General features: G+C 35.0%; 1 protein-coding gene across 1 annotated transcript in view; it reads left to right on the top strand.

Moving 5' to 3' along the window:
- CGNL1 (cingulin like 1) overlaps window positions 1-25,005 on the top strand; it is a 41,363-nt gene extending 16,358 nt beyond the window's left edge. Inside the window, 13 exon segments of the mRNA XM_009989999.2 lie at window positions 5,116-5,322; window positions 5,640-5,744; window positions 11,495-11,647; window positions 12,312-12,482; window positions 14,620-14,781; window positions 15,627-15,716; window positions 21,040-21,123; window positions 22,307-22,431; window positions 22,998-23,106; window positions 24,070-24,148; window positions 24,151-24,232; window positions 24,863-24,941; window positions 24,943-25,005. Coding sequence (XP_009988301.2) covers window positions 5,116-5,322; window positions 5,640-5,744; window positions 11,495-11,647; window positions 12,312-12,482; window positions 14,620-14,781; window positions 15,627-15,716; window positions 21,040-21,123; window positions 22,307-22,431; window positions 22,998-23,106; window positions 24,070-24,148; window positions 24,151-24,232; window positions 24,863-24,941; window positions 24,943-25,005 — 1,509 coding nt within the window.
- Window positions 25,006-27,847: the final 2,842 nt, after the last annotated feature.

Below are 27,847 nucleotides of genomic sequence, written 5' to 3' on the forward strand. Positions count from 1 at the left end.
TTAAGAGGAAGATATTATTCCTTCAGAGATTGAAGAGATGGAAACCTGAATGTGAAACAGGCTAAACATAGGGAATAGAAGGCACTGGATACCCTAGAAGACAGAGTGAGGACAAACAGATTGAAAGAAAAGACAAAGCAAATGCAGGCGAACAAATGTAACAAGGAAAATGCTATAGAATTTTTACCTTACATAAATATAATTCCATAACATAACATAGTAAAAAGTTGGTTTACTAAAACATACTGCCACAACTAGCAAGTGGGCGTAAAAAGAAATAAGCATGGTTTATATATCATAGGGAAGAACCTGCAGTCTTGGAATTGAGATATGTTAATTTTGAGATCCAAAGAGCCCACATCAATTGATACAATTATTTTTTTCCCTTGTTTTTGGAGGAGTTTGGAGGTTTTTGTTGTTTGTTTGTTTTGTTTTGTGTGGCAAATATATCTGAATATACAGTATTTCATTCCAGTGTTTGTCTTCAAGAATCTTGTTTAACCAGTTTTGTCTGTTATGTGCTCTATATGTGTTTATGCACATATCTCATTTCGACTCTCTGAAGAGGCTGATCCACAGTTCTGTGAACTAAAGATCATGTTATATTAACAGCATGTTTGTTAATGTTTCATATTCAACTTAAATCATTACTTTGTGACCTTTACCCACTTCTGTTACCATGGGTTAATTTTATATAAAATTAGTTAATGTGATTGCCAAAATTTTGCCAACATTGCCAGATATTAAATGTAGCGATGTAAAGGATTTATCAATTAGTACCAACAGGAGTCATTAATTGGTGTAATGCCATTAAGCCTTAAGGACCTTTTGTTAACTCACACTGTTTACATACTGCAGCATTACAAATAAGTAATGTGTGGACTGAAAGATATGGATCCACAGCATAATCTGTGCGTGTGAGTTCTCCCTGTCTGGCTTTTTTCCTCTTTTTTCCTCGTTTGTACTTACTAGCCCTATAGTGTTCTGTTATCCTTTTGCTTTCATCGTCGTCGCTCTAACCCACTCTAATTCAATGCTTTTGCAAACAGCTTTCTACTCCTCTTTTGAATGTGTGAGCCAGTCGCTGAATTTTAAATGAAAGCTGTGCCTTCTTGCTCATGTAGACAGAACCAAAGAGAATAGGATTACCGCTGGCTGTTAGCAAATGCCATCTGTTGTACAGCTTAAACTTTCCATGCTATTGCCACTTTCAGTTTTAGCCTATGAAATGCAATAAATGGCATTCAAAAGTGTATCAACATACGTAGTAATTTCGCTGCAGTGATTTTCTTATCTTCTACTGGCATGTTTTAATAGGGGAATTTTATGCAGAGTATAGTGGGCCATCTCTAACAACAGAGTGGTAAATTTAATGTGTGATCTCTATGTGAATAATGTTGCCTTCTAGTTGCTTGGGGCTGGTTCAGTACACTGCCTGTTTGGTAGGGTTCCGTAGTCAAAGGAACTAACAATTTACTTCTGCTTCAGTAGTGTCCATGTATGATTTGATAGCTGCTGGCCTGAGCCTTATGTAACTGTTCAATGTGTGGATAGAGATCTCTTTCCACAGGGTTCTCTCCTAATGATGTTGGTACAAGGTCTGTCAGAACTATATTTCAGTGCTTATTTCCTTTGCACATCCTTCATTTATGCCACTGAAGAGCTCTGCATGCGATTCTCAGTACACTGGAGATAAATGAATGTAGGCTTTTTTCCTATCTAAACTCAGCTGTGTAATTTGACTCTTTTGGAGAAGTGATGCTATGTGTGCATTTTCTAATCAAAGAACATCTAAATTGTATTTGTGTAGTTTGACTTTGTTTAAATTTCAGTATCAAATTGGAGATACTCATGTATTGTTTTTTCTAATACCATCCTGAATGATATCCTGAAGGTGATCTTCCATGCCTTATGTGTATAGTGCAATTGTGTAAGGTAAACTGATAGGATAGATACTCCTGTGTTTCTTTTTAGTCTTTTCTGAAAAAAGTTGAAAAGATGTTGAAACAATAGTGTACAGTGAAATGTGCATTGTGAAGAAAATTTCTCCTACTGTCCCCAGAAGATATATAAGAAAAATGCCCACTCTCCAACTACAGTACGGTAAAGCTCCCCATGTATACTAAGAGAGTTTTCCTACCATCTTGAAAAAGTGCGTGTGTGAGAGTATGTATTTATTGTTGGTATTTTTTAAGACATATCCCTCCCAGGTGAAAGAAAGGAATTTTGTGCTTAACATGTTAGAGAATTTGTTTGGGAACAGTTGGTTCACGTGAAGATGTAACCCTTGTAATGATGCCAAGGTCGTTAGAGACCTGTGGAGATCTGCTGGTTAAGTGGTTGTCACTCAGGCAGCTAGAATTTTAGGCAGGTTTTACTTCTATACTCAATTTATTTCCAAGATTTTAAATTAGGTTAATAAAGATAATACTTGCAACCTGCCCTTTATGCTTCTCTGTCTTTTATATATATTCACATAGCATCTTTCTAACTTACTGAAATACGTAGTGAATACCTGTTTAGTTTAACTTTAGTGGCTGGAAGAGTATCTTAAGATACATACAGCAAAAGGCAGGCTGGAGCACATTGCTAGATATGACTGCATCAGTGTAGGCTGAACTTAATTTTGAACCTATTAGGTTAAATGCATATATATATATATTTATGTGTGTATTTATATATGTAGATCTGAGGGTTTTGTTTGGTTGTTTGCTTTTGTGTGTGTGTGTGTGTGCACGCGCTTGTAAGTAAATAATGCTTCTTGTGTTGGGAAAGTAGAGCAAACCATGGTAGATGAGGTAGTGGAATCTTCAGGTACGGTGTGGGTCTGCTGCAGTCCTCTCTTACCGTACAGCCCTGTGTAGGCAGTTGGATGAAAAAGAACAGACAAATCAACATTCCTTTCCCTGAATTCCCCAGCATGCCCTCAGCTGCTTTCACTCAGCTCCAGAAAGGGGAAGTGAGACAAAAAGGAGCCACTGGTGGAGTGCTTGCTAATTAGGAAAACTTTGTTTTATGCAAAAAGCAAAAATTAAAGGAATATATAAATGTTATTGACATTTCAGTATGTGAGAACTTAAAGCATCAACAGAGATTTATTTCAGAGCTTTTAAGTAGTTATGTACTTAGAAGAACAAGTTTTTTTGGTATTTTCTAAAGACGAGAACTTGTCAGCCTGCTTTTGCTGCCAGTTTTTGTATAAGTTCATTGACCTTCTAGACAGTCTGAGTGTTTTCTGAGTTACTGCTTTATCAAACTAATTTGCATGATTTTAAAGCTGTTGTTTGCTAGAAAACAACCTAGTGAGGGCACACTTTGTAAACACCCTTTTATATAACTTTGTTTATTCCTTTTGGGGGTGAGGAATGGAAAATTGGGAACTACAATCAAAAATAGCATAACTGAAAAGTGATTTTCAAGCTTTCATAAAATATTTCACAAAATAGTTTCTTACCAAACTACTCTGTAGGATTTCTTTTTGTTTTCAACCAAATAAACAGAATTTCACATGCAAAAATGTTATGCTTCAGTAAACAATGTGTAATTACCTATTGTCAACAGATGATGTAGAGGCCAAAGGTATAAATGGATTCAAAAATGATTAGAAAAATTAATACATGATACATTCCTGGAGAAAAACTGTGAGAGCTGGGAGTGTCATCGTTCTTCCTCTTTTTGTCCATAAATATCACGATGGTCACTGGAGAGAATACTGGTCTAGATTGACTCATATGTCTGTTCTGGTGTTCTTACTATTGTTTAAGGTCTTAGTATAGAAGGCAGTGAGCCTATACATGAGAACCAGATCTTTGTACAGAATATTGCTTTGTGTCAGACTGTGAATGCCCAAGAGCAAGAACCACAAATTATATCTCGGATTCTTTTATGTTCTTTGAAGGGGATTCTGACTGACAAGTCAACGAAAAGCAAAGATTAAATCCTTCCAGCTCTTTATTCTGCAGAATTAAATGTTTACAAGTACATACGTGGTCTGTGTTATAGTATAACAGTATAGATAGTATAACAAAATAGACACCTACTTCCACTCATGGTTTCTACAATACATGGTAGGATGTTTTAGAGAGGATAAGTGGTGAGACTGAAGTGATGATTAACTCTGAAAAATTACAGGCTGCAGCCAGTTGCCCTGCCAAAAAAAAATCTGTCACCACATGTGACAAATTGTGATGAATAGTTTATTATAATTTGTCTTTGTGCTGTATATTGATTTGAGTTTCTGAAAAAAATACAAAGTGTATCCTTTTGATTACAAGTTGAACTGGGTTGGAATAGGCAATAACTGAAAACCGAGCAGAACTTCTACTGAATAAATACAGCACCAAGCATGGGCTGTGTGGTACGCACATCGAGCTGCACCAATACCACTGTACCACTGTAAGGTACTTCCAGTTTCTACTGCTTGTTCTGTGCTGACACAGCGCTTTGTGGGACCATGTTTTGAAATAGTTTGGGATTTTTTTTCCGGTAACACCTTCCCCCCAGCCTTTTTTTTTTTTTTTTTTCCAGTGTCAAGATCTCTTTATATTTATATGTATGTATATATTACAGCTGACTCTGTTCCCTAAGTTGATTTACTCTGCAGTCCCACAAACAGTTGCATGGATGTAGACACTTCTATGCTAGTGCTTGGAATAAGCGGTGGGGTGAGATTGCCTAAATTTTGTGTTGCTATGGAAGATGCTCTTCATCAGTATGTTCTTCCTTAAAGGTTCATATGGCTTTTGATGCCTGTTAAGTTTTTTAGATTACTTGGAATTACCTAACAGTGGGATTTAGTAATGAAAATAGGGCAATAAAGAGGAAGATGTTAAGGTGAAAATATGTGATAGCAGACATGAGACTGTTCAAGTGTGGAATGTTACTTTAGCGTGTTGGTGTGCCTGAGGAAAAAACTGCTCCTTGTGTGTTCTCCCACAGTAATGGGAATAATAAAAATACATGCTTGTGATGCATACAGACTTTAAGTTAAATTCTTTGTTGTCATTTTAATGTTATATCCTAGCTATATTTGCTGTGGTGTCATATGAAACTTCTGTTGGAAAGCAGCATCAATTATTATTTTTTTTTAAACATGACATAATTTGTTTTCACTAGAGTGCTGCTGTGCTTGCCAGTGAAAGAAACGCTGCACAAGAGGTGCGAAATAGTATAGAAAATCAAGTCAAAGAGCTGACTGAGGAAAACGAACAGTTGAAGAGAACAGTTGATGAGCTAGAGAGTAAAACCGAAGAGTTGAACAAGCAAATAGATAATATGAAAGGAGAAGAAAATTCAATGAAGGGAAAAATACAGAGATACGAGGTAAGTTAAGAAAACGAGACTTGTAAGTAGTCTCGTTCCTGTTTGCGTAAGATACATTGTAGAACAAAAACTGACAAAGAGAAGGATGGGCAGTGTCACTCGGAAGGCTAAGCAAAACCAGCGGGTTGTGAAGAAGTAGGATACAGTTTGTTGACATGTATAGGAAAGATTTCCCTAGTGAAAACCAGTGTAAAAGCAAGTCACAGCTTGGAACTGGGGATCAGTGACAGACCAGAGTGAACATACTTTATAGCTCAGTTTACTTGTCAGGTTAAAGGCCTTGCCCTTTCCAAATGTATCTGATCGTATCGTTGTAGGAAGAGAAGCAACAGTTAGAAGAAGCTTTGAAACGTGCTGAAAAGGAGACAAAAGAATTGGTAGCCTTAAAAAGGTCTTTGGAAAGCCAACTAGAAGATATGCAGGTAAGAACAAGAACAATTTGGAATATTTAAATTTTAAATTTTGTGTTTAAATTTTGTATTACCTGTGTCACCATTGCTTTCTGCAGAGTAACATCTCATTCTTTTTGAAGTACACTTTGTTTCAAAGTCCAGACCTCCCTGCAACGTTCAAATGTTTCCTGCAAGCATCACATCATCTAATTGAAGTTGTTGTCTTGCTAAAGTCTTGTTTGTTTTGTTTAGTGGTGGGTTTGGTTTTTTTTACTTCCATGGATCTAGCAAAATTTTGGGGAGATGAATCAAAAAAAAACCTACCTGAAGTTTTATAAATCTGTTTTATTATTTTGAATGCTCATTCAGCTCTGGTTGTGTGTAGCTATTTACATGTAAAGGAATAAAAAGCTGTACTTGGATATAAATAGAAATATTAGTAGTAGACAACTACCAGGGAATTGGCTTCTCTTTTTATTTTTTATGAACCTGCCCTATTTGCAAATGTTGCATGACACTGGTATATTTAATCACCAAACCAGAGGAATTTAATACATATCACTAGGACTTGCAGCCTTTTAAACTCTGTATGAACTGCTCTTTCCACCTTGCTTCTTAGTCTACTCAGTATCCAGGAAAAGATGAGCTTTCTCTCAGATTAGCCTAGAAATTAATCATGTGGGGAATGCATCTACTTCAGAGCAGTGGAGAGGGTTATTGGCAATATTGTGTATGAGTAAAGATGGAATTATTCAGATGGAATGAAAATTCAGATCTGTTTTGTAAGGAGATGAATGTGTATAAATCTTTAAACTCTTCCTGTTGACATCACATTCTGTATCTGAAAAAGTTGCAAACCTAATCTTTCCTCTTTGTAATTCACATTTTACATGTACAGAAGAAGCATCTCTTGCTGCAGAATCATGTAGTTTAAAATTCTCTTAGTTTTGCTTCTAGAAGCAAAGTTTTCAAGTGATTGTATCAAATAAGTCAGACTTGAAAGTGAGGTACGTTTACATTGCTAGCGACCCTTTCTTAATTCAACAGATGTTTTCCCTTGTCTTCAAAACAAATTTTACATTACTGTTCTGAAAATCTTAAAATGAAACATCTATAAGTGGATTATAAACTGAGGGAAGTTGTGTTAACCAGTATGTTCTCATGGTTCAGTTATTATGGTAAAAAAACCCAACAAAACAACAAGAAAATAATACTATGTCTTTAAAATGAAATGTCCTTCAAGAATATAAGGTTTTAACAGTATGGGTAAGGAGGTTTTATTTCTACAAAATGATGGGTTTAAGCTGATATTTCTTGTAACTACATCAATAAATGTTTCATCGGGTTGGTTGGATTTTTTTCTTTTTAAATCTGTTTGCCTCACTGATTCTCCAAATTTGCTTGTATGTACTGCTGATAGTCTACACAATAACAATAGATGGCCCGTTGATCATCGTTGGCTTGCATTTAGCACTGTTCTCTGAGAACTCCCTTCTCTCACAGTCTGGCTTGACCTTCCTGCACAACGTGAATCAATGCACCATATGCATCTTCTGCATCTTGATTGGCTTGAAGAGCAGGTTCCTTCTTTTCTGTTTACGCATCCCTCAGGGCATCATGCCAAGTAATGCTGCCTCCAGGCTGGGTCTCCAAATTAAAGAAATCTAGGAAAGGTGACAGATAGAAGAGTCTGTCTTGTCATTTTATTCACAACTTATGTCTCATTTCTGGCACACCAAATGTAGTCTTTTTTTCTGAGTCTACTCTCTTCTTGTCCACCGGATACGAGCACTAACAGACTTCAGCAGTCTCTTTTGTTTAGAACAATTCAGCCTTTCTGTGTTTAGATTTTTGCTTGTTTTAATGAATAATGTTGTGCAGTAGGCTGATTTGGCCTTGTGTTACCTTTGACAATTTAGTCAACAAATTTTGGCACAGTAATAATGCTTATCACAGTGGAAATTTATTTCCTGTATTACATAATACAAATTACTTTTAATGGTGAACTAGCATAAGAAAGGCAATGACAATATGAATGAAATTGTAACAGTTAGTGTAAACGTAGCCAAATCTATTCCTCCTCCATCCCAAATTTCTACTTAGGAAAGTTTAAAGCTGGAATACACTTAATTGCTATAGACAATTTATTTTAATGTTTTTGTCTAAAATCAACCACAGTCAAGCAAGTATTTCTTGTAGCGTCTCATGCTGTGTTATAATCTCTGTCTTACGATAATCTCCTCTATGTAGTCCACTGTCTCAAGAAATGAAATACATCTTAACATTTTGCAACATTGAGAAGACTTTTGGAAGTTTCTTGAGAACTCTCTTGCGAAATGAAATAATTTAGTATAATTATTATGCTCCTTAACCATAGCATATATGGTTCTGCAATATATTAAAATATATCAGTTATACCAACATTGTGAAGGGCAGTGTCAAGTATTCTGTGCATTTCAATTGAACAATCAGAATACAGGATCCTTTCCATGGATGGAAGAGTATGAAACTTATCATTTCATTGTGGTAAATAGTGGAGGGACATAGAATTAGTGTTGCAGAGCACTGTAAGTTGAAATACATTCTTAATTTACAGTTACCAGTTCAAAGAAACTATTAATTTTGTAAAGAGAAGGTTCAACTAATATTGTTTGGAAAAATAAGGAAGAATCTCAATAATCTTACAGGTTACTATGAAAACAAGTTATTACTTTTGTTTTCCACACTTTGTTTCCTTTTCTTCTCAGCGTATGTGGAAATGTGTCCTATTATTATTTTATGGCTCCCTGTCTTCTAGACCACTACACGTCCACCAACCTGAAACTGAGAAATACTGCTGTAGTTAGCCTCACTTGCGCTGAAATAACACTTAAGCTTCTTCACAGAGTAATTAATTGCTACTACAGATTGGCTTTAATTTGGCAACTGACAAATTGTTTACTTGACTTGCAGTTACACTGTAAGTGACAGGCCAGCCAATTCCAGTGAAAAGTACACAAGGAACTAGCTAAATAATACAGATCATAATATGGACACTTATTCAATAGATTTTGGGAAGAAAATTATGCAGAATGGTGGAGTAAGAAAACCACCATTTCAAGCCAAGTAGAATTCATTAAGGCCAGAGAACAATCAGTTATTGCAGACTTTTCCAAAGAGAATGGTTGTGCATGTGAACCATCTGATCGTGAATTAAAAACTTGTTGATTTGGCAAGAAGCAACACTGCTGTAAATTTTTTTTCAGTCTTGTACTTTGTATGTACCCAGAGAAGCCTTTGCTTTCTCCAGTCACTAAAAAACGTGACCTACCAGAAGGTGAGGCTGGAAGGTGATAGGATCTTCACTGCATCCAGGAAATACTTAGTCCTGTGATTCTTAATGGCACATCAGATGACTCAGCAGATACTGATGCATCACAAGAGGGACATCGGTATGAGAGTTTTTAACAGATGAGGGGGAGGAGAGCATGAAGCACCTGAATGTCTGATGTCATGATACTCTGAGGCAGCATTGCTGCTATCAGTTTATTATTGAACTGGCTAAAAACAAACTCAGCAAAACTGAAATTCCTCCTTGGAAGAGGTCAGTTATGTGGGAATTGCATTTTCTATTAAAATAATTATGACTAGAACTTCACAACACTTTCTGATTTTTAGTAATATACTTAGTATTTGTTTTATCATCCTTCTTAGCAACAAACAGTAAAAATATACTGTTGAAAATGGGGAGGTGTAATATATGAAAAGTAAAGATTTTTCTTTTCAGGATGCCAGAATATAACTCAAAGGAGAAAAAGCTAAATTTTAGTTTGGCCATGTCAGTCTGTTATATACCTGAAAATTGGGCAAAAGTTAGCATGACCTGATGATGATTGGGGTGATCCACTGCTTGCATCAAGCCACCTATTATTATTTTCTTTAAATATTGTAATTATTCATACCTGTTATTCCTTTTGCAATTGCTGTAGTTAGTAGATGAAATTTATTCTCGTATTAGTTATCGATTTTTTTGTTTGATTGTTTTTTTGTTGTTGTTGATAATTCTGAAGTAGAGAGTGACCAGATTGGCTCTGGTGTTTACTTCTCTTTTCAGCACACTGGAAACGCAGAACAGCATCCTGCTGCTGGCACCATCATTCTGCCACAGTGTATTTCACTGACCTGTGTCTTCGAAGTTTATTTCTTAAGGATGTGTAAACAAACAGTAAAGTTAAACGATTTGTGAAAGGCTGATGGATGGGGTTGCACATGAGGTTTTTATAACCTGTTCAAATATGGCACATTAGCAGGGTCTTGAGAATTCCGCAGCTTTTAGAGCTGAAGTGCTAAAGTTGAACCTCTTCAGAGTTCTTAAAATCTTTTGGTGTCAGCTAAACCAATTCTGGTGTAGAATTAGACTTTGCAAAACAACATTTATTAGCTCCAATGTGTTTTAAGGTTATGTATTCACTTCTTGGGCATCCACCATAACTCCTGTTTGTATCAGAGATGTCTCTTGTTGACAGGTTATACAGGAACATAAGAGAGACAACAAATCGCTAACTTCTAGTATTTGACAATATTCTGTCTTTTCTCTTAGAACAATTATTTTTTGAGATTCTGACCTATACTGCCTACAGAAATATCATTGTATTTTCACACTTAAAGTTTTTTGAATTGTAAATAAGTAAACATCACAGGTGTCAGATAATGAAAAATTATATTTCCTATATTAAAATGTAAAAAAAAAAGGTTTGGAACTCTTGTTACAATTATGGTGATTTTAATTATTTATGTTTTTCTGTTGGAACAATTTAAACTGTTCATAATCTGGTTTTAATCAATTTAATAGTGCCTCTCATAAAACCAAAGCCATTTTCTAGTGTCTATTTAGAGTATGGCCATTAAGTTATTTTATTGTGAAGAGAGAAGGAAGAGGTGAGAGTCCCAACATGCAGTTGGAAGATATCCTGCTTTTCTTTTATTGGAATGAACTAGTGACAGTCTGTTATTCTGCTGATGAACAGTATTTACAAGTCAGAAGTTGGTAAGTTCTTAAAACATCCTAAATGTGATAGCAGAAACATTTGGAGCTCCTGGTAGATGAGCATACAGCATAGCTTTGCAGTTCATTCAAAATTTAATCCTGATAATGAAGGTCTGGTTTGAACATTAATGGCAAAAGTTATTTCAGGAAGGAGATTTCTGTGCTAGGAGCTGCAAAGTTCTGTTTGCACAGTATCTATCACAATGAGACATCATCTTGGTTAAGGTTTCTGGGTGCTATAGAAGCACAGTAACAGGAAAAAAAAATTCCCAGTAGTTATTTCTCGCTCATCATGGGAACAGATTTGTATTTTATTTTATTTCTTTTACCTAGGAAGAAAGATTGTTGTTGAGAAAACTTAAGGGAGTATATAGGAAAATGTGAAACCTGAAATGGATACTGAACCTTGTGCAGGAGGTAGGATTTCCTGACGTGTGCAACTACAGAGGAACGTGTGCTTTGCATTTAACAGAATCAAGAAAAGGGTCTACATTTGGTCCTACAAATGTTGCAAAAATGTTTTCGGAATTTATAGAATGGATAAAGCACTGCATTGCCAAAATAATGTTTGTCCTATTCTGGCTAGCAAACTCTAACTCCATAAACTTTTTTTTTTTTTTAATTTAGGTTTGTCTTAATGTTACAACAGCAAGATGGTATTACTGCTGCATAGACAGTGTAATGTAACATTCCTTTAAGGCATTAGAAAAGAGAGTCTACATTTCCTTATATATATATTTTTTATCTACTACAGGAGAACATCTGTTGCATTTCACAGGAACGACAGCAGTTAACTCAGCAGTTAAAAGATGAAACTCACCAGAAGGAACAGCTAGAACAGATAAAGAGTGAAATGGAGAATGAACGATGGCAACTGAACAAGACCATTGAAAAGTTACAGGAGGAGGTATGAGTTCAGTCTAAAGAGGCTGCAGGAATGTAAATATCTAACAGACAGAAGCAAATGAGCTGCCAAATTGTAAATAATTATTTTTTTTAAAAAAACATGTAGAAGAATGTGAAATGCAAACTTTACTGTTAGTCTCTGTAATCTAGAGGCTATCAATAAAATCTTTCAGGGCTGGAACAGTGATTGGAACACCACCATCTCAAAATACTGTTGTAAAACCGTTCTGTTTTGTTTAAACAAGATCCCAGATTTGAGTTCAGTTTTAGTGTATGCTACAGCAGTATTTCAGAGTTTTATAGCTGATTCTCAAAATGTTACTGCATTAGACTTATTTTGCCATCTGTGTGTAAACTGTGCAACTTAATATTGATATACTGAAGTTTAACTGTACAGTTCATTATGCTAGTCAGCTGGAAGAACTGCTGACAGACAAAAAGTCTTGCCACACACACTATTAGAAAATAACTTTAGTGTTTAGTGTTTTCACACTTCTGCATAGAAATTCATTTGTTTGGGAACATGTTTGATTGATCTTTCATTTGAAAAAGTACACCGAGCTGAATATTGAAGCTGTGGAAAAAAAATTTTGGTGTAATAAGCATGATAGAACCTTTGTAGCACTATTTTTTAGGAAAAAAAAACTTATGTACTTTTTTCCCAGATGTCTGAAATGGTGGAGGTCTCAAGAACATCAACTCTGGAGCTTCAGAACCAGCTTGATGAATACAAGGAGAAAAATCGCAGGGAACTTGCAGATGTGCAGAGGCAATTAAAAGAGAAAAACCTTGAAGTAGAAAAATCGCGCCTGACAACCATGAGAATGCAAGATGAGGTAATGACTCATAAACTCAGTATCAAATTCTAACCTTTGACCTAGAATTCAGCTCAGATAGTTTTCAAGACAATGAATGTGTGCTATCTCAGTTCTGTGTACTTCATCAGGAGAGACTGATCTCAATCAGCATGCTTTTGAGTTTCATTCTTCATGATGATGACCAGTGTGTTACTTCTGCCAGGGAAAAGAGATTTCCTGTTTATGACAGATAAACGCAGTGTTTGATGAATGAATCTATCTCAAGTGATATGACAAGGATTCCATTGACGATCTGCTGCTCTTTTAATGCCTGCTACTGAAGGAATTGAAAATGTGGAAATATTCTTCAATTAGTGGAAAAAAAAAAAAAACACCCAGCAGTTATTTAGGAAAAAAAACCCAAACAAACCAAAACCAATTCTGACTCTAAAGGAGCTGACATACATTCTTCTCTTCCTTTGTATGAGCCAAGTTGCAAATTTAAATGACAAAAGTGTCTGTGCAACCAAAAATCAACCACAATCTTGAAGTGTCTGCCTCTTAGCATGTAAGTTTTGTCATAATGGCAATCCAGTCTTTAAAGATCTGCATGTAAGTGTTCTGCAATTGGAAAAGCTATGAGAATACACTTAGGACAGGCTTTTCTGTGTGTAGAATATTTTAATAGTTTGATTTTTCCAGTTCAGAACATCTCTTATGTTGCCCTCTCCCCTTAACAAACTTGTTTTAAATTCAGTTTAAAAGAAGAGCAACAGAAGATAGTATAGTTCCTATATATTATTCCATCTTCCTCCTATATTTATTCCATTCAGGAATGGAATAATTCCATTCAGGAAAGCCTTTGTAAAGGGATTAAGACTCATAATGAAATGTGAAAGATAAAACTAGAATATCGAGAACATGGCTCTTAAGTTGAATAAGTGAGAACAGACAGCTTAAAAGATATGTATATGTTTGCGTATATAATATATACACACTGTGTTAACAGTTATTATGAAAAATACTTCTAGTGTTATCTATTACAACTACAAAACCAAATACAAAGAAAAAATTTCAGAACAAAATAAACCTTCATTATTTGACAAAAAGATAGTGCAAGCACTATATAAAGGACAAAACATTACTGGTTGTGAGGCAATATTTAAAATCCCAGGGCTTTAAAAATGTAATATGGCAACTAGCTGCAAAAGAGGATACAACATCTGAAAATACAGGATAGGCAGGTTAAACAGCAGACTTTCTTGAGAGACTAAATATTCAGGACAATTGAAAGTCTTTAATAATCTCTTCCTCTTTTGTGTTTAACAAGAAGTACAAATAGGCAGTCCTCCCATTCAACGTGAAAGAGTCTGTTGTCTGTCAAAATCTTCTTGTCAGGACTTCGCAATAGGTAGCAAACTCTGTAAACAGTCTCAACTATATTATTTTAGCTTCAATGCTAAAATAAGCACTTGACTGAACAGCAGAAGAATATGGAAGTCCGTATGCTGAAGAAAAAAAATTCTTACATACTTGTCACCAGTTAAGTTACAAGCATAAGGAACAATCACAGTCTCACCTAAAACCCCTGTCACTACTTGTATTTTTTTTGAAAGTACTGTGAAAATTTTGGATAGTTTTATTGAGTACATGCTGTTGTTAGAATAGGAAACATTTGTCCTCAGCAGATAACCCTACTATATCTAAAAGTTATACTAATACATATGTATATGTTAGCAATTATGTCATTTGTAAAATACTGTCATTGAAGTGCCTCAGATATATAAACTACATAATTATTGAAAAGCTAAAGTATTTAGAAGTCTGAAAAGGAGAACAGTATAGCAAAAGTTCCAAAGATATAACCATTTAGAAAATTGTGAAAATTTTGGCTTGCTGTAACTGGGTAAAAATAAATAAATAATAAAACCCCCACTATGTATAATTGTCACTTAAGACCTGTAGTGTGAAGCATTCCTTTAGATCTGATTTAATCCAGTTTGTTTTCTTGGTGCCATCTTGTGGATAAACCAAAAATTACTGTGAAAAGCATATAACTCAATGCAACTCCTGCCATGCTTCCGGATCTGTCAGGTTGTTGTCAGTTCCCTTTACTGACATCTCTTGTTTGCAGAAAGTACAGTATAAATGTAGGACGATAATCTTATTGTTTCAGATGCGTCTTATGGAAGAAAACTTGAGGGACCACCAGAGAGCACAGGACGAGGCAATAACAAAAACTCAGCTGCTAGAACAGACTGTGAAAGGCTTGGAGTATGAACTGGAAGCCAAAAACCACTTAAAAGATGATCGGGCAAGACAAATCAAGCTAATGGAGGTAAAAGATATTTTAAGGGTTGGTTCTGATTCTTCTTAGAACTGATTAGAATAATTTTGGTATTTCACATGGATTCTGCCTGGGAAGAAACAAAATAACCTGATGTTCTTGAAAATCCATGTAGTTCTACTGCAGGAATTACTCTAGTGTATTCTAAAGTGAATAGTGCTACTGATCTGTTAGCATATCTATTGTAGCATTATGTGTTCTAAATTGCAATTGTTCTTTCATCATTTTAATTAACTTTCTTTTTAGTTAATTTTCTCTAGAGTTTATCAGGCAAAATTGCATTACATTTGTTTGTGAGCCCTCACTTCATCAGAACTTCAAAAGTATTTACAAGTGTAAGTTCTATTTAGCATCTAATGTCAATTCATTTCAGGAGCCTAAATAACATCGTTATTCTAACTACATTGTTACAGTGTTAGCTTCATAACTGTTCAGTTCAACTGAGCTGTCACTTGACTTTCATAAACACTTTTATACCATTGTACTCATATGAAAAGAAATTTGTCTTCTGAATGTATAATGTAACTTAGACATTCTAAAAATAGTCTCTAGAAATGTTACAGAATTTCTCTTATTTTCTTGAAATTGGTGACAGTGGTTAAAAAAGGAAACGAAACTTTTATTTTACTTCTGTCAGACAAACAAATTAATTTTAAAGGCTTATCTGTCTGCCATCTTTTTCTAGATTCTCTACGTGTTTTCAGAGGCATTTCACTTTTCAAACCTAGTCTTTCAGACAGTTTGAGTCCTTGAAGTTTAAGGAAGAATGCCCTGGTAGCAATCTGAAGAGGATGAAAAAGCAGTATGTTGAAATTACTTTTCTTTGTTCCACTTAGGACAAGTTATCTCACCTGGAACTGGAGCTTGATGAAGAAAAGACTAATTCAGATTTGTTGTCTGAGAGGATCAGTAGATGCAGAGAACAGGTACTTCAGGGATTTTCAGCCATTGTATAAAGATGAGGAAAAAGTGCTATTAGGATCACAAACAATATTGATTAACTAAACAATTAGCAATAGGGTTTATATACTATCCTTAAACAGAGTATGTTAAATCCAAAAAAACAAGGTTCACAAGCATGATGAAATATGCTCCTCCACATTGTCACAGGCCAAATTTTTCCTATCTGCAAAACTGACACATTGCATATAAAGACCAAGGACCAGCATCGTCCTCCAGTATTCTTGATGCAGTGAGCTTCATCGGGTAATCATTGATGCATGCAGAGATGATGCTATTTTAGACTTAGTTTTAGGTGGTGAGGCTATTAGAGAAAGCCTGGTTGCAGAAAGTATCTTAGATTGAAAAATCACAATTTTTTAACCTTACTGAAAAGTAGGTCAGCATAATAAACTCTCGATTTCAAAGAAGGAGGACCTTAGAAAATGGTGGAATTAATTAGTGAAGTCAGCTGAACTGGAGATGCCAGCCAGTTTCAACAGAGAGGAAGCTTATTTTCTTTACAAGTGTAAAAACTGATTAAGGTGTGTAAAAGATAAGATAGTTGGAAAGCATTTTCCACATAAAAACATTAGTCATTAGTTCCAGAATTGTTATATGACTAGATAGTCCAGAAAGGGAGGAGGAAGGATTTATTAACAGGTTGTGTCTCATGGGACAGAAAATGTAAAGATAAAGTGAGATTTGCCAAGCTGAGACCTATCACAGTAATTCAAACAGGTTACAGAAAGATTCTTGAGGGTGTAAGTAGAAGAAAGATGTTGTAGAAACTGTATGATGAGGTATCAAGATAAAAAGTAATCCAGGTATGCCTCCTCAAATAAACTATTATTTTGCCTCTCAGTTCAGTGAGGCCAGTAAATGAGTAGGCTGGGGGAGGTGCACCATTGAGCTGGAAATCACCAAGTCTAAGAGAATTGAGAGTTCATTGTTCTGAAGAAAGAGGCCTTCATAACACTATTGAAGGTTTCCGAAGAACTGATGTATGAAATTATAGGTCCTGTAAAAAAGATTTATAACAAACCAGAGAAGTAAAGAATAGGGCCTGATGACTGATAAGAGTACCCAGAGCATCCATGGTCGAGTGCTCACTACGATGAAAGTTTTTGATTCGTCTATGGGCAGTAATATGGTGATGTGGCTGTCTTGAAATATAACAGCCTAGGCAATGTTCTTTGCCTTAGTTTTACATTCTGAATATGTGAACTGATATATAACTCATTACAGCATGTCTACTACTGTAGCTTTACATTAGGTACTATACCTCATTAGTAATTGTCTAGAAGTCCAGGACACAATTTGCATTGAGGTACAACTCACAATAGTCTGTTCTGTTTTCATTTCTCTTTCTTTCTCCAGAAAAAAAGAATTGCTGGCATTCTTTTGAATAACTTTAGTTCCAGAGGGAGAACAGAAAGTAAAATCTATATTTCTGTGTCTTTTCAATGAAATTGTGTATTCCACTGAGACAGCTGAGGAGTTTTAAAGTGAGGTAGAGCTCAGCTTTCTTTCATGCATCCTTGAAACACAAGGCACCATTACTGCTTTGTTGGGACTTCAGTTACTGAGATTCTATTTGATTGCAATATAGCCTTTCTGCTAGTATACCATTGATATTGTACAGACTCTGAGTCAGTAGATGAAACAATGTAAAGGACCCATAATAATGTGGTGTCATGCTATTGTTAAATTAGGAAGCCTTAAATACTAGAATTTGTGCCTGTGTTGTAAGCCTGGGGTAAAAAAACCTTAGTCATAGCTGCACTAGTGGGTACTATAGTAAATTAATTTGCTAACTGAATGGAAACTTAAAATACAGATGGGTGACCAGAATGTTACATAATAGGTAAAAGACGTGTTTGTTTTGAGGTCTGGAGTCTCTCATTTCACGCATGAGTTACAAAGGTTGCGTTGTTTTGATTTTATGCCAGAATGACTAAGTAGTCAAATTACTAAAGAGTATTTCAGGGTCTGCTAAGCATTTATAATGGCATGAGAAATTATGATGGATTTGTTTTGTTAATATCTGTATTTCTGTAAATGTTTTTTTTTATTATAAATTGTTATTTTAATATACTGATAATGAACTATAATACTCAAATTTCTGGAAAAAACAAACTGAAACAACTGATTCTATTTTACATAAAGCTAAATGTTTGAATAAACAGTGGCAAGGCTGATGGTTCACCTTTCATTTACCATGAAATGTTATCCTTTTTTAATTTAAACACCCTTTTCAATCTGGGAATGGCTGCATGAGACACTGTTCTTGTCTTTCGTATCTTGTTCTCAAGAAGTACCGCAACCAAAGTGGAAACAGTAAAAAAATCTGGAGGAAAGGTGGATCATATCCTATTAGTTTTTAAATGATAAGGTATTAGCAGCTCTGGAAAGAGCAAAATGGTCCACAAACACATAGAAAGCTAGAGCGCTCAGCCGCCCTTTGAGACTAAAGCTAACAGAGACAGGGCACATTTTAATACATGGTGGGTTTTTTCCTACAAATCAGTGAACTGAAGTACCTCTTGCAATTTTGTTTTTACAAACGTAATTGAAAAATACCTAAGATACCCTCATCAATTCTTATATTCTGTGAAAACGCAAACATGAGTCTATTGACTTCACAGTTGTTTCCAGTAGGTGTGAAAAGTGGGCTAGTTACTTTCCATGACAATTTTAGAATAAATTAGAATAAAATTGCATTGACTGCATCATTCACTTCCTTTTGGTAAAGCATTCCAATGAATATCTATGTCAGCTCTTTACCTGACACCAGGTGTGGGAAGCAAACAAATGAAAATGTGGACATAAAGGTTGCTTTTCAATTATGAAGGATCAAGGGGCTTGTTTGACTGTAGCTTGTTTGCTTGTTAAATATTTTTTGGTCACATATTTGAGAATTGTGTATGTAGATCTATATATATATATGTGTGTGTATATATAGGCACATATATGTATTTATTTATTTTACTTTTCCCTACTTAGGTATTAACAAGAAACATAGGCTGTGAACCTAGTGAGGGATGGTAAACAATGGTGATAGCATCTAAAATATTAGAATCAAACTGCTTTCACTAATAATGAACTCAACAGCTGCCTCTAATCCTAAAGCTGGCACAAAATTCTGTTACGTCTAATAAAGCTTTGTAAAATATGATACTATTGCTTTTCTCAATTCTTTTTTGTTAGCATTCTTCAAATCCAGCTGTGACAACTGTTCCCTTAAGCTGCAGAAAGTTTATTCTTTTAGCATAATTAGAATATATTAGATATAGAAAAGGTAGAACGTGAAGCACAGAGCTCTGCATAGTACATACCCAGAGCCTTACCTGCTGTGAAATAAGTGAAGAGTTTGAGCACGTTTTGGCAGGCAACCACTTTTTTTCCTTTGTGCATGTTAATTATGTGTTTACTAATGAAAAGCGCAAGGAGATAAGTGAAAACAGTTTCCACCACTCCCAGCAAGAATTTTGTCCTGCTGCCCTTCACTTTCTACAAGCTCTTGTATATATTTGCACGTAGCTTTCTGATCCTAATCAGATATAGTACTTTTTCTCTCTCCCACTGTTTTTCTGTGAGGTTGCTTTTACCATGAGGTGTCCAACAACAGTAACAGTCATCTTGGAAATACAGTAATTGTACTCTAAATAATTCCTTGATTTGAGATCTTGGGAAGGTTGCACAAATTTGTCATGGCCTTTGAGCACAGTAAGAGCACAGTAGAACTATAGAGTGGTCCATTAAGCAAGTTCCTACGTAAAACAAAAACCCTTTCTTCAATTAACAGTTGCATTTTTTAATTAGTCATTCATTTTACTAAAAATTTTGCTTTATTTTTTCTGTCTCTCTTCATGGCTAAAGCAATTACAGCAGAATAAATTCTGTGTAATCCCTCACATTATAAGTTTTTTCATATATTCATGAATAAATGCAGCTATTGTATACATGAGTGATTCCAATTTTTGTATATAATATAATATTTTAATATATAAACCAATATTTTACTCTATAATGTATAGAACATTATATTTACTGGGCTTCTATGCAACAATGTGAGCTTTTAGGAAATTACCCAGCTGTTGAGAACACCGCCACATGCTAACATTTGTAGTCCAGTAACTGGACCTTAGTTTTCAGGAATGCCTTCTACTGTTCTGAAACCATACTGTGACATAACATATGCAACTGCATGTGTTGCTACCGTTGTTTGTATTCATATATTCATTTCAAAGCTACAGAAACAGTGTAAATGACTTCTTTTAAACATGTGATTAACTAAAAATAGATCTTTTAATAATATAATGTCGTAAAAAAAAAAAAGCCTGAGGTAAAACTTTGTGTGCTGTACTTGTTTAACCTTCACATTCTTAGTAGTGCTTTTGGATTTTTTTATGCAAGAATTCCCAGCGGCTCTTGAAAGACCTTTAGTGAGATGAACCTGTAACTTAGAGCTGCTTAACTGTGATGATGTGTTTTACGAAAGTTCAGATATAACTGTTGTAAAGCAGGGAAGAATGCTGTGGGCACTGAGACCTTTGTCAGTCTTTTTGCAGGCACAGTAATTGGCATAGATGTTCACCGGGTGATATTCATCATTGTGCAGGGACTAGCACCAATGCTGTGGTAACATTTGCTGTGCCTGCAAAGGCACTTATAAGGACTTGAGGGCATTCTCAGCAGGAATGAGAGGCAAGAAAAGTATTTGGGCACTACAAACAGTTTTCTTTAGCCCTGAAGTTTCAGTAGGAGCTGTTAGGCAGTCAGAGTTTCTCTTTGATCCTCAGTATTTTTTTCCCAGTCCGATAGTGAGATAAACCAAATGAAATTTTGTATCTTTATCTTGATTCTGTATTGATCAGGTAGTTTTTTAACATCTTACATATGGAGAATATACTTTCCTTTCTGGAACATCAGACTGATCTGATGTTCCAGAGCTCAGTTCCCTGCGACATGATGTGTCTCTCATGCAACATTTTACAGTCCAGTTCCCTGCTACAGAATATATATACTGAACATCAGCAGTACCCAATGTGGCTGGAAAATGCCTCGAATAAGCACTGGGAATAACATGGGATTCCCAAAGTGGAAAATTTTTTTCAAGATTGTAATTGTAAATTTCATCCGAAGTCATGTGTATGTCTGGAGTTCTAAGAAAGAGAAATTTTTTTCTCAGTGCATAGGTATATGTAGTTTATGTATATGTCTATATATATGCATACACACGGTATCATATAGATGAATGTAAATTAAATATTTCATTAAAATGTCTGTCTTTTCTTTCTATAATAGATTGAACAAATGAGGACAGAGCTACTTCAGGAAAGAGCTATAAAGCAGGATTTGGAGTGTGACAAAATTTCATTGGAAAGACAGGTAATTAATTATGTCTGGCATATCATCATGCTAGCAAGGTAACAGACTGAGTTCATTCAAAATACTTGAATTAAGTCTTCTCTTAGTATTTTTTTCTTTCTGTACCCCTCCATTTTAGCTTGAGGTTTCTCACAGTTTATACATTTCGTATGCTAAACACTTATACTATGCATACATCTGTTTATATAATATAATAATAAGACATTTTTATCATGAGTGCAGACATTTGAGGATCATTGTCTATACATTTTAGGATCAAAGATATTAAAAATAAGAAATTTGACGGTAATATGGTACGCTTCTTTTAGAATAAAACTGATATCAATATAGGAGCTTTATAAAAGCACATATACAGAAATGACTATAGAAAATCAAAGACAATTATCCAGTTTAACTGTAAATCCTTTGACTGCTTTGGGGGGAATTGTTCTTCAAAGTCTTAACAGTACTTCAGGAACACTGTTGAAGGTAGATCATAATTTCAAGCAATTATGATTTTAGTTGAGCATTTTCTTCTGTAGGAGAAAACAAATGAAAAAATGACATACCTCTGAAAGAAAGATACGGATTTGATGGAGAATTGTTGCTCTCTGTTGTCTAGGAAGGAATATGACTCATGTTTCAATATCTGTGATGGAAAGTATATTAAAAATATTTCTAGCTTTTTGCAACATTTAATTCTGCCCCTCTGTGGTTTTCGAAAGCACATTACTATTATAGCCCCTAGCTGAGATCCAGAGAAAAGCTATCTTAGCAGTCATAGTATTACTGACAGTCTCAAGAACATAAAACAGATTGTAATGTGAATTTAGAGAACATGTTTTTACCAGACACCTAATTTCATGCCTAAATTATATGAAATTAATCCCATCTTAATTGTTTGAGAAAAAAGAATGCCACCTACTGGTATATCCGTGCACATCCTTATGCTTTTCTATCAGCTTTTTTAGTGTTTGAGATCTGAAATCACGGTTTGAAGTTCTAAATTGTTTTTAGTAAAGCACAGTAATAGAATATGTTTGTGATAAACAGTAAATCCCACTGACCTCTCTTTCTTTTTCCATATTTACTACATTAAAAATATACTGATCACCTTATGTTTGCCTGCAGAAATTATTTTGTGTTAAGGTGATATTTATTAATATGAGCATATGTGTAGTAATCAAGTATCTTCCAACTATAGAACAAAGACTTGAGGAGTCGAATCCTTCACCTGGAGGGTTCTTACCGATCCAGTAAAGAGGGACTTGTTGCTCAAATGGAAGCAAGGATCACAGAGCTAGAAGAACGACTTGAAAATGAAGAGAGGTGAAACTAGTTATGTTAAGATCGAAAAATCCGTGTTGTTTGTTAATATGGCTTCTTGCTAATATCAAGCCTCTAATGCAATTAACTTGATATTTTTTTTTCTCGCAAGCATTAAATTAAAATGGTTACTGTTTCATACAAGTATTGCAAATACTCTTTTTGACTAAATGCACGCTAAAAGTTGCCTTATAAATTTAAAAAACGGGCACAGTGTTAACATGGTTCCATGCCTCATTGTTCCATCAATATCTAATATCAGTAACAGCTTAGAAATATTAACTATAGTTTAACACTTCCATTTTCATGTTCACTTCATTGTTTAATCTTGGGGAATGTTGGGTTTTTTTGTGGTTTTTGGTTCGGTTGGTTTTTTTTTTCCCTAAATATTACTCCGGAGACAAAGAAATTTCCCTTACTGGTTCTTGCTTTTGAACAATTTCTTTTATGTTGCATTTGATCAGTAATCCAAGCAGAGGTGGTTAGTATTATTTATTCTTAGAAGATTACTAAGGAATTATGTCAGCCTGATTGGAAGCCTGTCGGTTGTTTGTTTGTTTGTTTTTCTAGGATAGAGCTAATTTCCAACTAAGTAACCGCAGACTTGAGAGAAGAGTAAAGGAGTTAATGTTGCAAGTAGATGATGAACATCTCTCATTGACCGACCAAAAAGACCAGGTAGAGGGAAAGATTAATATGCAAATATCTGATATTAATCCTACTAGCATAAATCATCATATATAAAAGATATGAGAAGAATATAGATAGATACTGATTACTCTGTTGTTTATGAACTCCCATTAGTGAGAATCGCAGTTCCCATTGTCATCATGTTCTTTTTGTCTAGTACTAAATCGTTACTCATTTCTAAAATTATGAAAAGGAAGCACTTACAGGAGCAACGCTATAATTATTTTAAGAAGTAAAGCCAATAACAGGCAGTATATGATCCTATAACTACTATGCATCAACATATGATCTTATGAATACATACAGTAACAAAAAATATATTTGTTTTACCACCATAAATTTCGTTTAAGAAGTTATTTATTGTTAAATATAGGCTAAGTATTGCGTATATGTTGATTAATAAGTATTAAGCATATGTTAATAAGTATTAAGCATATGTTGATATTCTAATAGCAATGTGCTCTACCATTCCTGTGGTCTTGTTGATTCTTTGCTTAAAACATGGTTTGTTTCAGTACGTAACTGAAATAGTTAATGTTCTGCCTACAGAAGGACAGTATGTTTCAAATTGCAGACATCTTTTAAGAGAAAAGTCTTTAAAATCCTCTGAGTTTTTAAAACGTATTTTATACTATCTGTCTGGTAAAGTTGCTTAACTTAGACACAGTAATAGCTCGAGTCCTTCCCCTGTTGGTAACTGACTCTTGCTATCACATAATACTGTCTTACTCTACTAAAGCTATGTTTGCTTGTTGCTGTTTTTTTCTTCTTAAAAAATTGTATCCCATCACTTTTCTCAGTCTAATGCTGGCTTTCAGATATTTCTGAAGCATAGGATTACAGTGTCACTACACTGGCAAGTTGTGTCTTTATTCTCCCTCTCATAGATGCTGGAAGAATAAAATTCCTTTATTAAATAGTCCTCTAATCAGCTGACATGTAAATATTCAGTTGAGTTTACGTTTGAAAGCAATGAAACGTCAAGTTGAAGAAGCTGAAGAGGAAATAGACAGACTGGAAAGTGCCAAAAAGAACTCCAGAGAGAACTGGAAGAGCAACTAGACATGAATGAACACTTGCAAGGACAGCTTAATGCTGCAAAGAAGGAATTAAGGTAGGATGACTTGTCAGACCTTACAGTTAGTATCACATCACCACTCACAAGATTGATTTCTTGTTCCTGTAGTCCATAAACTGAGGGCTTCCTCTAACAAACTAAGTTTGTCATAAGCAGACAGAGTTTGAGACAGACCTGTGAAATTCTTCTGCATTTTCTTTCTCTGCAAATGTTCTCCAACTCTTTCCAGGGTGCTCTAGGTGTCTAAACCTTCTTTCCAAGATCTGCCCGCTGAATACAGTCATTTGAGGCAGGGAATAAAAAATGGAAAAAGGTGGTAGGACCTCAACACTCTTACCATTTGTAGTAATAAAAATTTCCTGGTAATGACTGAGAGGTACAGCTATCCTCTGGTAGTTTTCCTCAGCCATCTTTGAACGTCTCCATGTGCAAAGTTTACAGTTTCCCCATCTCTGTCAGTTTAGTTAGAGGTGCTTGAAAATGTGGTTGATTGATCTTCATTCTCTTCATGTTTCTTTCACGTCAGACGAAGTCTATAACACACTACCCAAATTTCTTTGACATCCTTTAAAAATGTAATCCTACCTGTCAATGTTTTAAGCTTTATGTAAGTGTTCTGCATGTAGATGTGCAGTTTTAATAGTAAGATGTGTGTTTTTGTTTTAGTAGACTGAAGAAGTCGCCAAGTAAAGTGTTGGCTGATTCTGATGATGATGACGATGATGATTTCAGCACGGATGGAGTGATAGTCTCTCGTGAAACTACCTTCAGGAAATACCTTTTCAAAAGATGATGACACAAAAATCTAAATAAGTATGAATCTGTGATTCCTTGAAAGTACTGGAAGAATAACATAAAAATCATAAAGAAACTGGATATTCTAGAAGCCAAATGACATAAAGGGATTTAAGAGTTGGGAATATAATATTTCCATCCATACTGTGCCATTTCTTAATTTAGATCTCCACTGTTTATTATAGAAAACAGGATTGCATTCTAAAACAGCTATAAAACATGGAGATTATATGTGGAGATTATATATATATATATAACTGCTACTGAAACACAGGGATAATGTTTCACATTGGAAATGTGATTTTGCTAAAATTCTGTTTAAGTAAAAAGCCATTTGAAAGTAATTCAAAATTAGTTCGTTAGTTACTAAAAGCTTTTCCCTAAAATTAAGGAAACCACAGAAGATTATTAATAATTGTAAGTAGGGGAAATTATGTATGAAATGTAATATTTTAAACATGACCTTTTATTGACTACTTTAGTTACTATTTTGTAAAGTTTCATATTATATAAATCAGTTTCATATGTAAAGTACTTAAATTTATACTGAATGCTATATTGGTTTTAACTAAGAAGAAAACAAATGAAAATTAATACATTTTGTGCATTACAGAGCTGATCACAGTTCCTGAGCCAGGAAGTACACTCCCATTTAAAACCAGTGCAAGTTTTATTTATGTATTCTGTGTATTAGAGATCAAATCTTAATCTGCCTGTTGACTTTGAAAGACCATACACTCTGCATGAGGATGAGGCTTGCCTACAGCTTTTTGTAAACTTTGTTTACAAAGCTCTCTGTTCTTAGTAGGGAAGGATAATAATAAGGTCATTTATCACCTTGGCATCTTTCATTTCCTCCAATGAACTCCGTACTGCCAGAGGCAGAACATAGAGGCCTGCTGGTTTGAGGGCATCAGGACAGGCTATCTTAAAGTCTCTAAGGAGTCCACTCATTCCAGTAAAATACTTGTTGTCTTTGAATAGTACAGGCTTAAATCTGTTCTTTACTCGATCCCAAATTTTATGTGCCTGGGCAAGAAATTACACCAAGGAAACCAAAGCATGTAATCTGATTTTTCCTTCCTAAGCTGTTCTTGAGCATCTATTGTGATTATATTGCCGTATATGGTCAATATCAGATACATATTAGTACTGCAGTTTACAGAAGTGTCTGCATTTTGAGTAATCATCTGTTCAACAAACTTTGCAGGAAATTAAAAGAAAAAACCCCCAACATTGTATAATATAATTGTAAAAAATACTTTAAACTGGAGTTTGCTGGAAGCTTCTGTTACTCCTGTAAAAGCTCTACTGAAGAGGACAAATGGAACAGCTCTGAAAGTGGGGCTGATAGACTTGGTTTAAGGCAAAAGTCTAACAAGGGCCGTATCTGTTTTCGTGCGATTATATGAATGAAACCTCCTGCCTATGGGATCAGAAATATATTCATGCATAGAAGATGACAGACTCTTTTGCCATGTAATTACTTTCAACTTGATTTTGATGGTTTGCCATACATGAGAAATAATACGAACCGCATAGCAGTAGTACTTTTTTGCTGAATCTTGTATATCTTTTCAAGTAGCATGCATCATACAATTTTTTTTGCTGTACTAGCTTTACTGTTTTGACAACAATCAGCCTTTCTTCCAAGATCTGCACTATACTGTACCTGACAATCATCATATAACCTGCTGTGATTATTTTTTGTTGTTTCGTTTGCATGTTTATGTAGGCTTAACTTAAAACAACTGATTCTGATCTCCAGTGCTCTATCCTAATGTTCATAGATGACTATTATTTCAAACCACTGGAAAAAAAAATCACTTAATATGCATCTACCTCCAGTTACACTGAACTGTAAAAGAAAAATTCACGTGAATAAGTCAGTCAGCTCTTTCAGTTCTGTTTTGTATGTGCTCATAGCTGATGGCAATCAAAATTCATATGGAAGATGCATGTGTTTAAATATAACAAGAAAATATTATCTGGGAAATACTGATGCTGTAAACAAGTTGCTACATTTTATTCTTTTTGGCTAGCTACTTTCTTTGTAACTTGTAAAGCAGGTGGCAGGTGTAATATCTAGAAGACTCCTTATAATAAGTTAGAAGGAGGGAGACGCATTGTTGCAGACACCTAGTGGGAGAGATCCTGCTTTTTAGGCCTTCTTCCCTGCTGTGTCTTCATAGAAAGAGCTGGTCTTTAGTTCGTTCATTTAGACTTGGAAATGACATTCCCCTCTTTAGAGTTCTCAAATGAGATGACTAAAATGCAAGAAAGTCTTAAGATGTTGAAAAGGGTGTTTCAGCTCATTCATAAAACAGTCAGTAGCTCTGTTTCTCGATACATGCTAGCTACAGTGAGGGTAGGGTCTAGATCTTGATTGCCACAAAAAAAACCCAGTTGATAACAGTTTAAGGATGTCTTATTTGTTCACTCCATCTGATGGCGGTTTTTAATCAAAACTCATCTTAAGGTTTAGTTTAGAAATATGTTCCCAATGTTTCGATGTAATCTAATTTTAAAATAATTTCAGAAGAGGCTTTTGACCTGTAAAAGGAAGCAAGAGGGAGAATATGTGAAGAAACATGGTTGAGGGACATTCAGTCCCTTGAAGTTTGTACAAACATCAGTGTTTCTGGTGTGTTGCAGAGACATGGCTTGAATTCTGAGCTGTAGAGCCTTTCAGTTTTCTTTGATGATATCAAACCTCTCATAAACAGACCCAAGTTAAATCACTTTTGATATAAACCTAACCTGATGACAGTGGTTAGGCTGTTATACAGTGGATGCTTCTATCTCAGTGTAAGTAATCTGTGATGAACAATGAACTTTTTATCCTCTCTGGGATTA

The sequence above is a fragment of the Tauraco erythrolophus genome, chromosome 14 (genome assembly GCF_009769465.1).
Source record: "Tauraco erythrolophus isolate bTauEry1 chromosome 14, bTauEry1.pri, whole genome shotgun sequence".
NCBI classification, from domain to species: Eukaryota; Metazoa; Chordata; class Aves; order Musophagiformes; family Musophagidae; genus Tauraco; species Tauraco erythrolophus.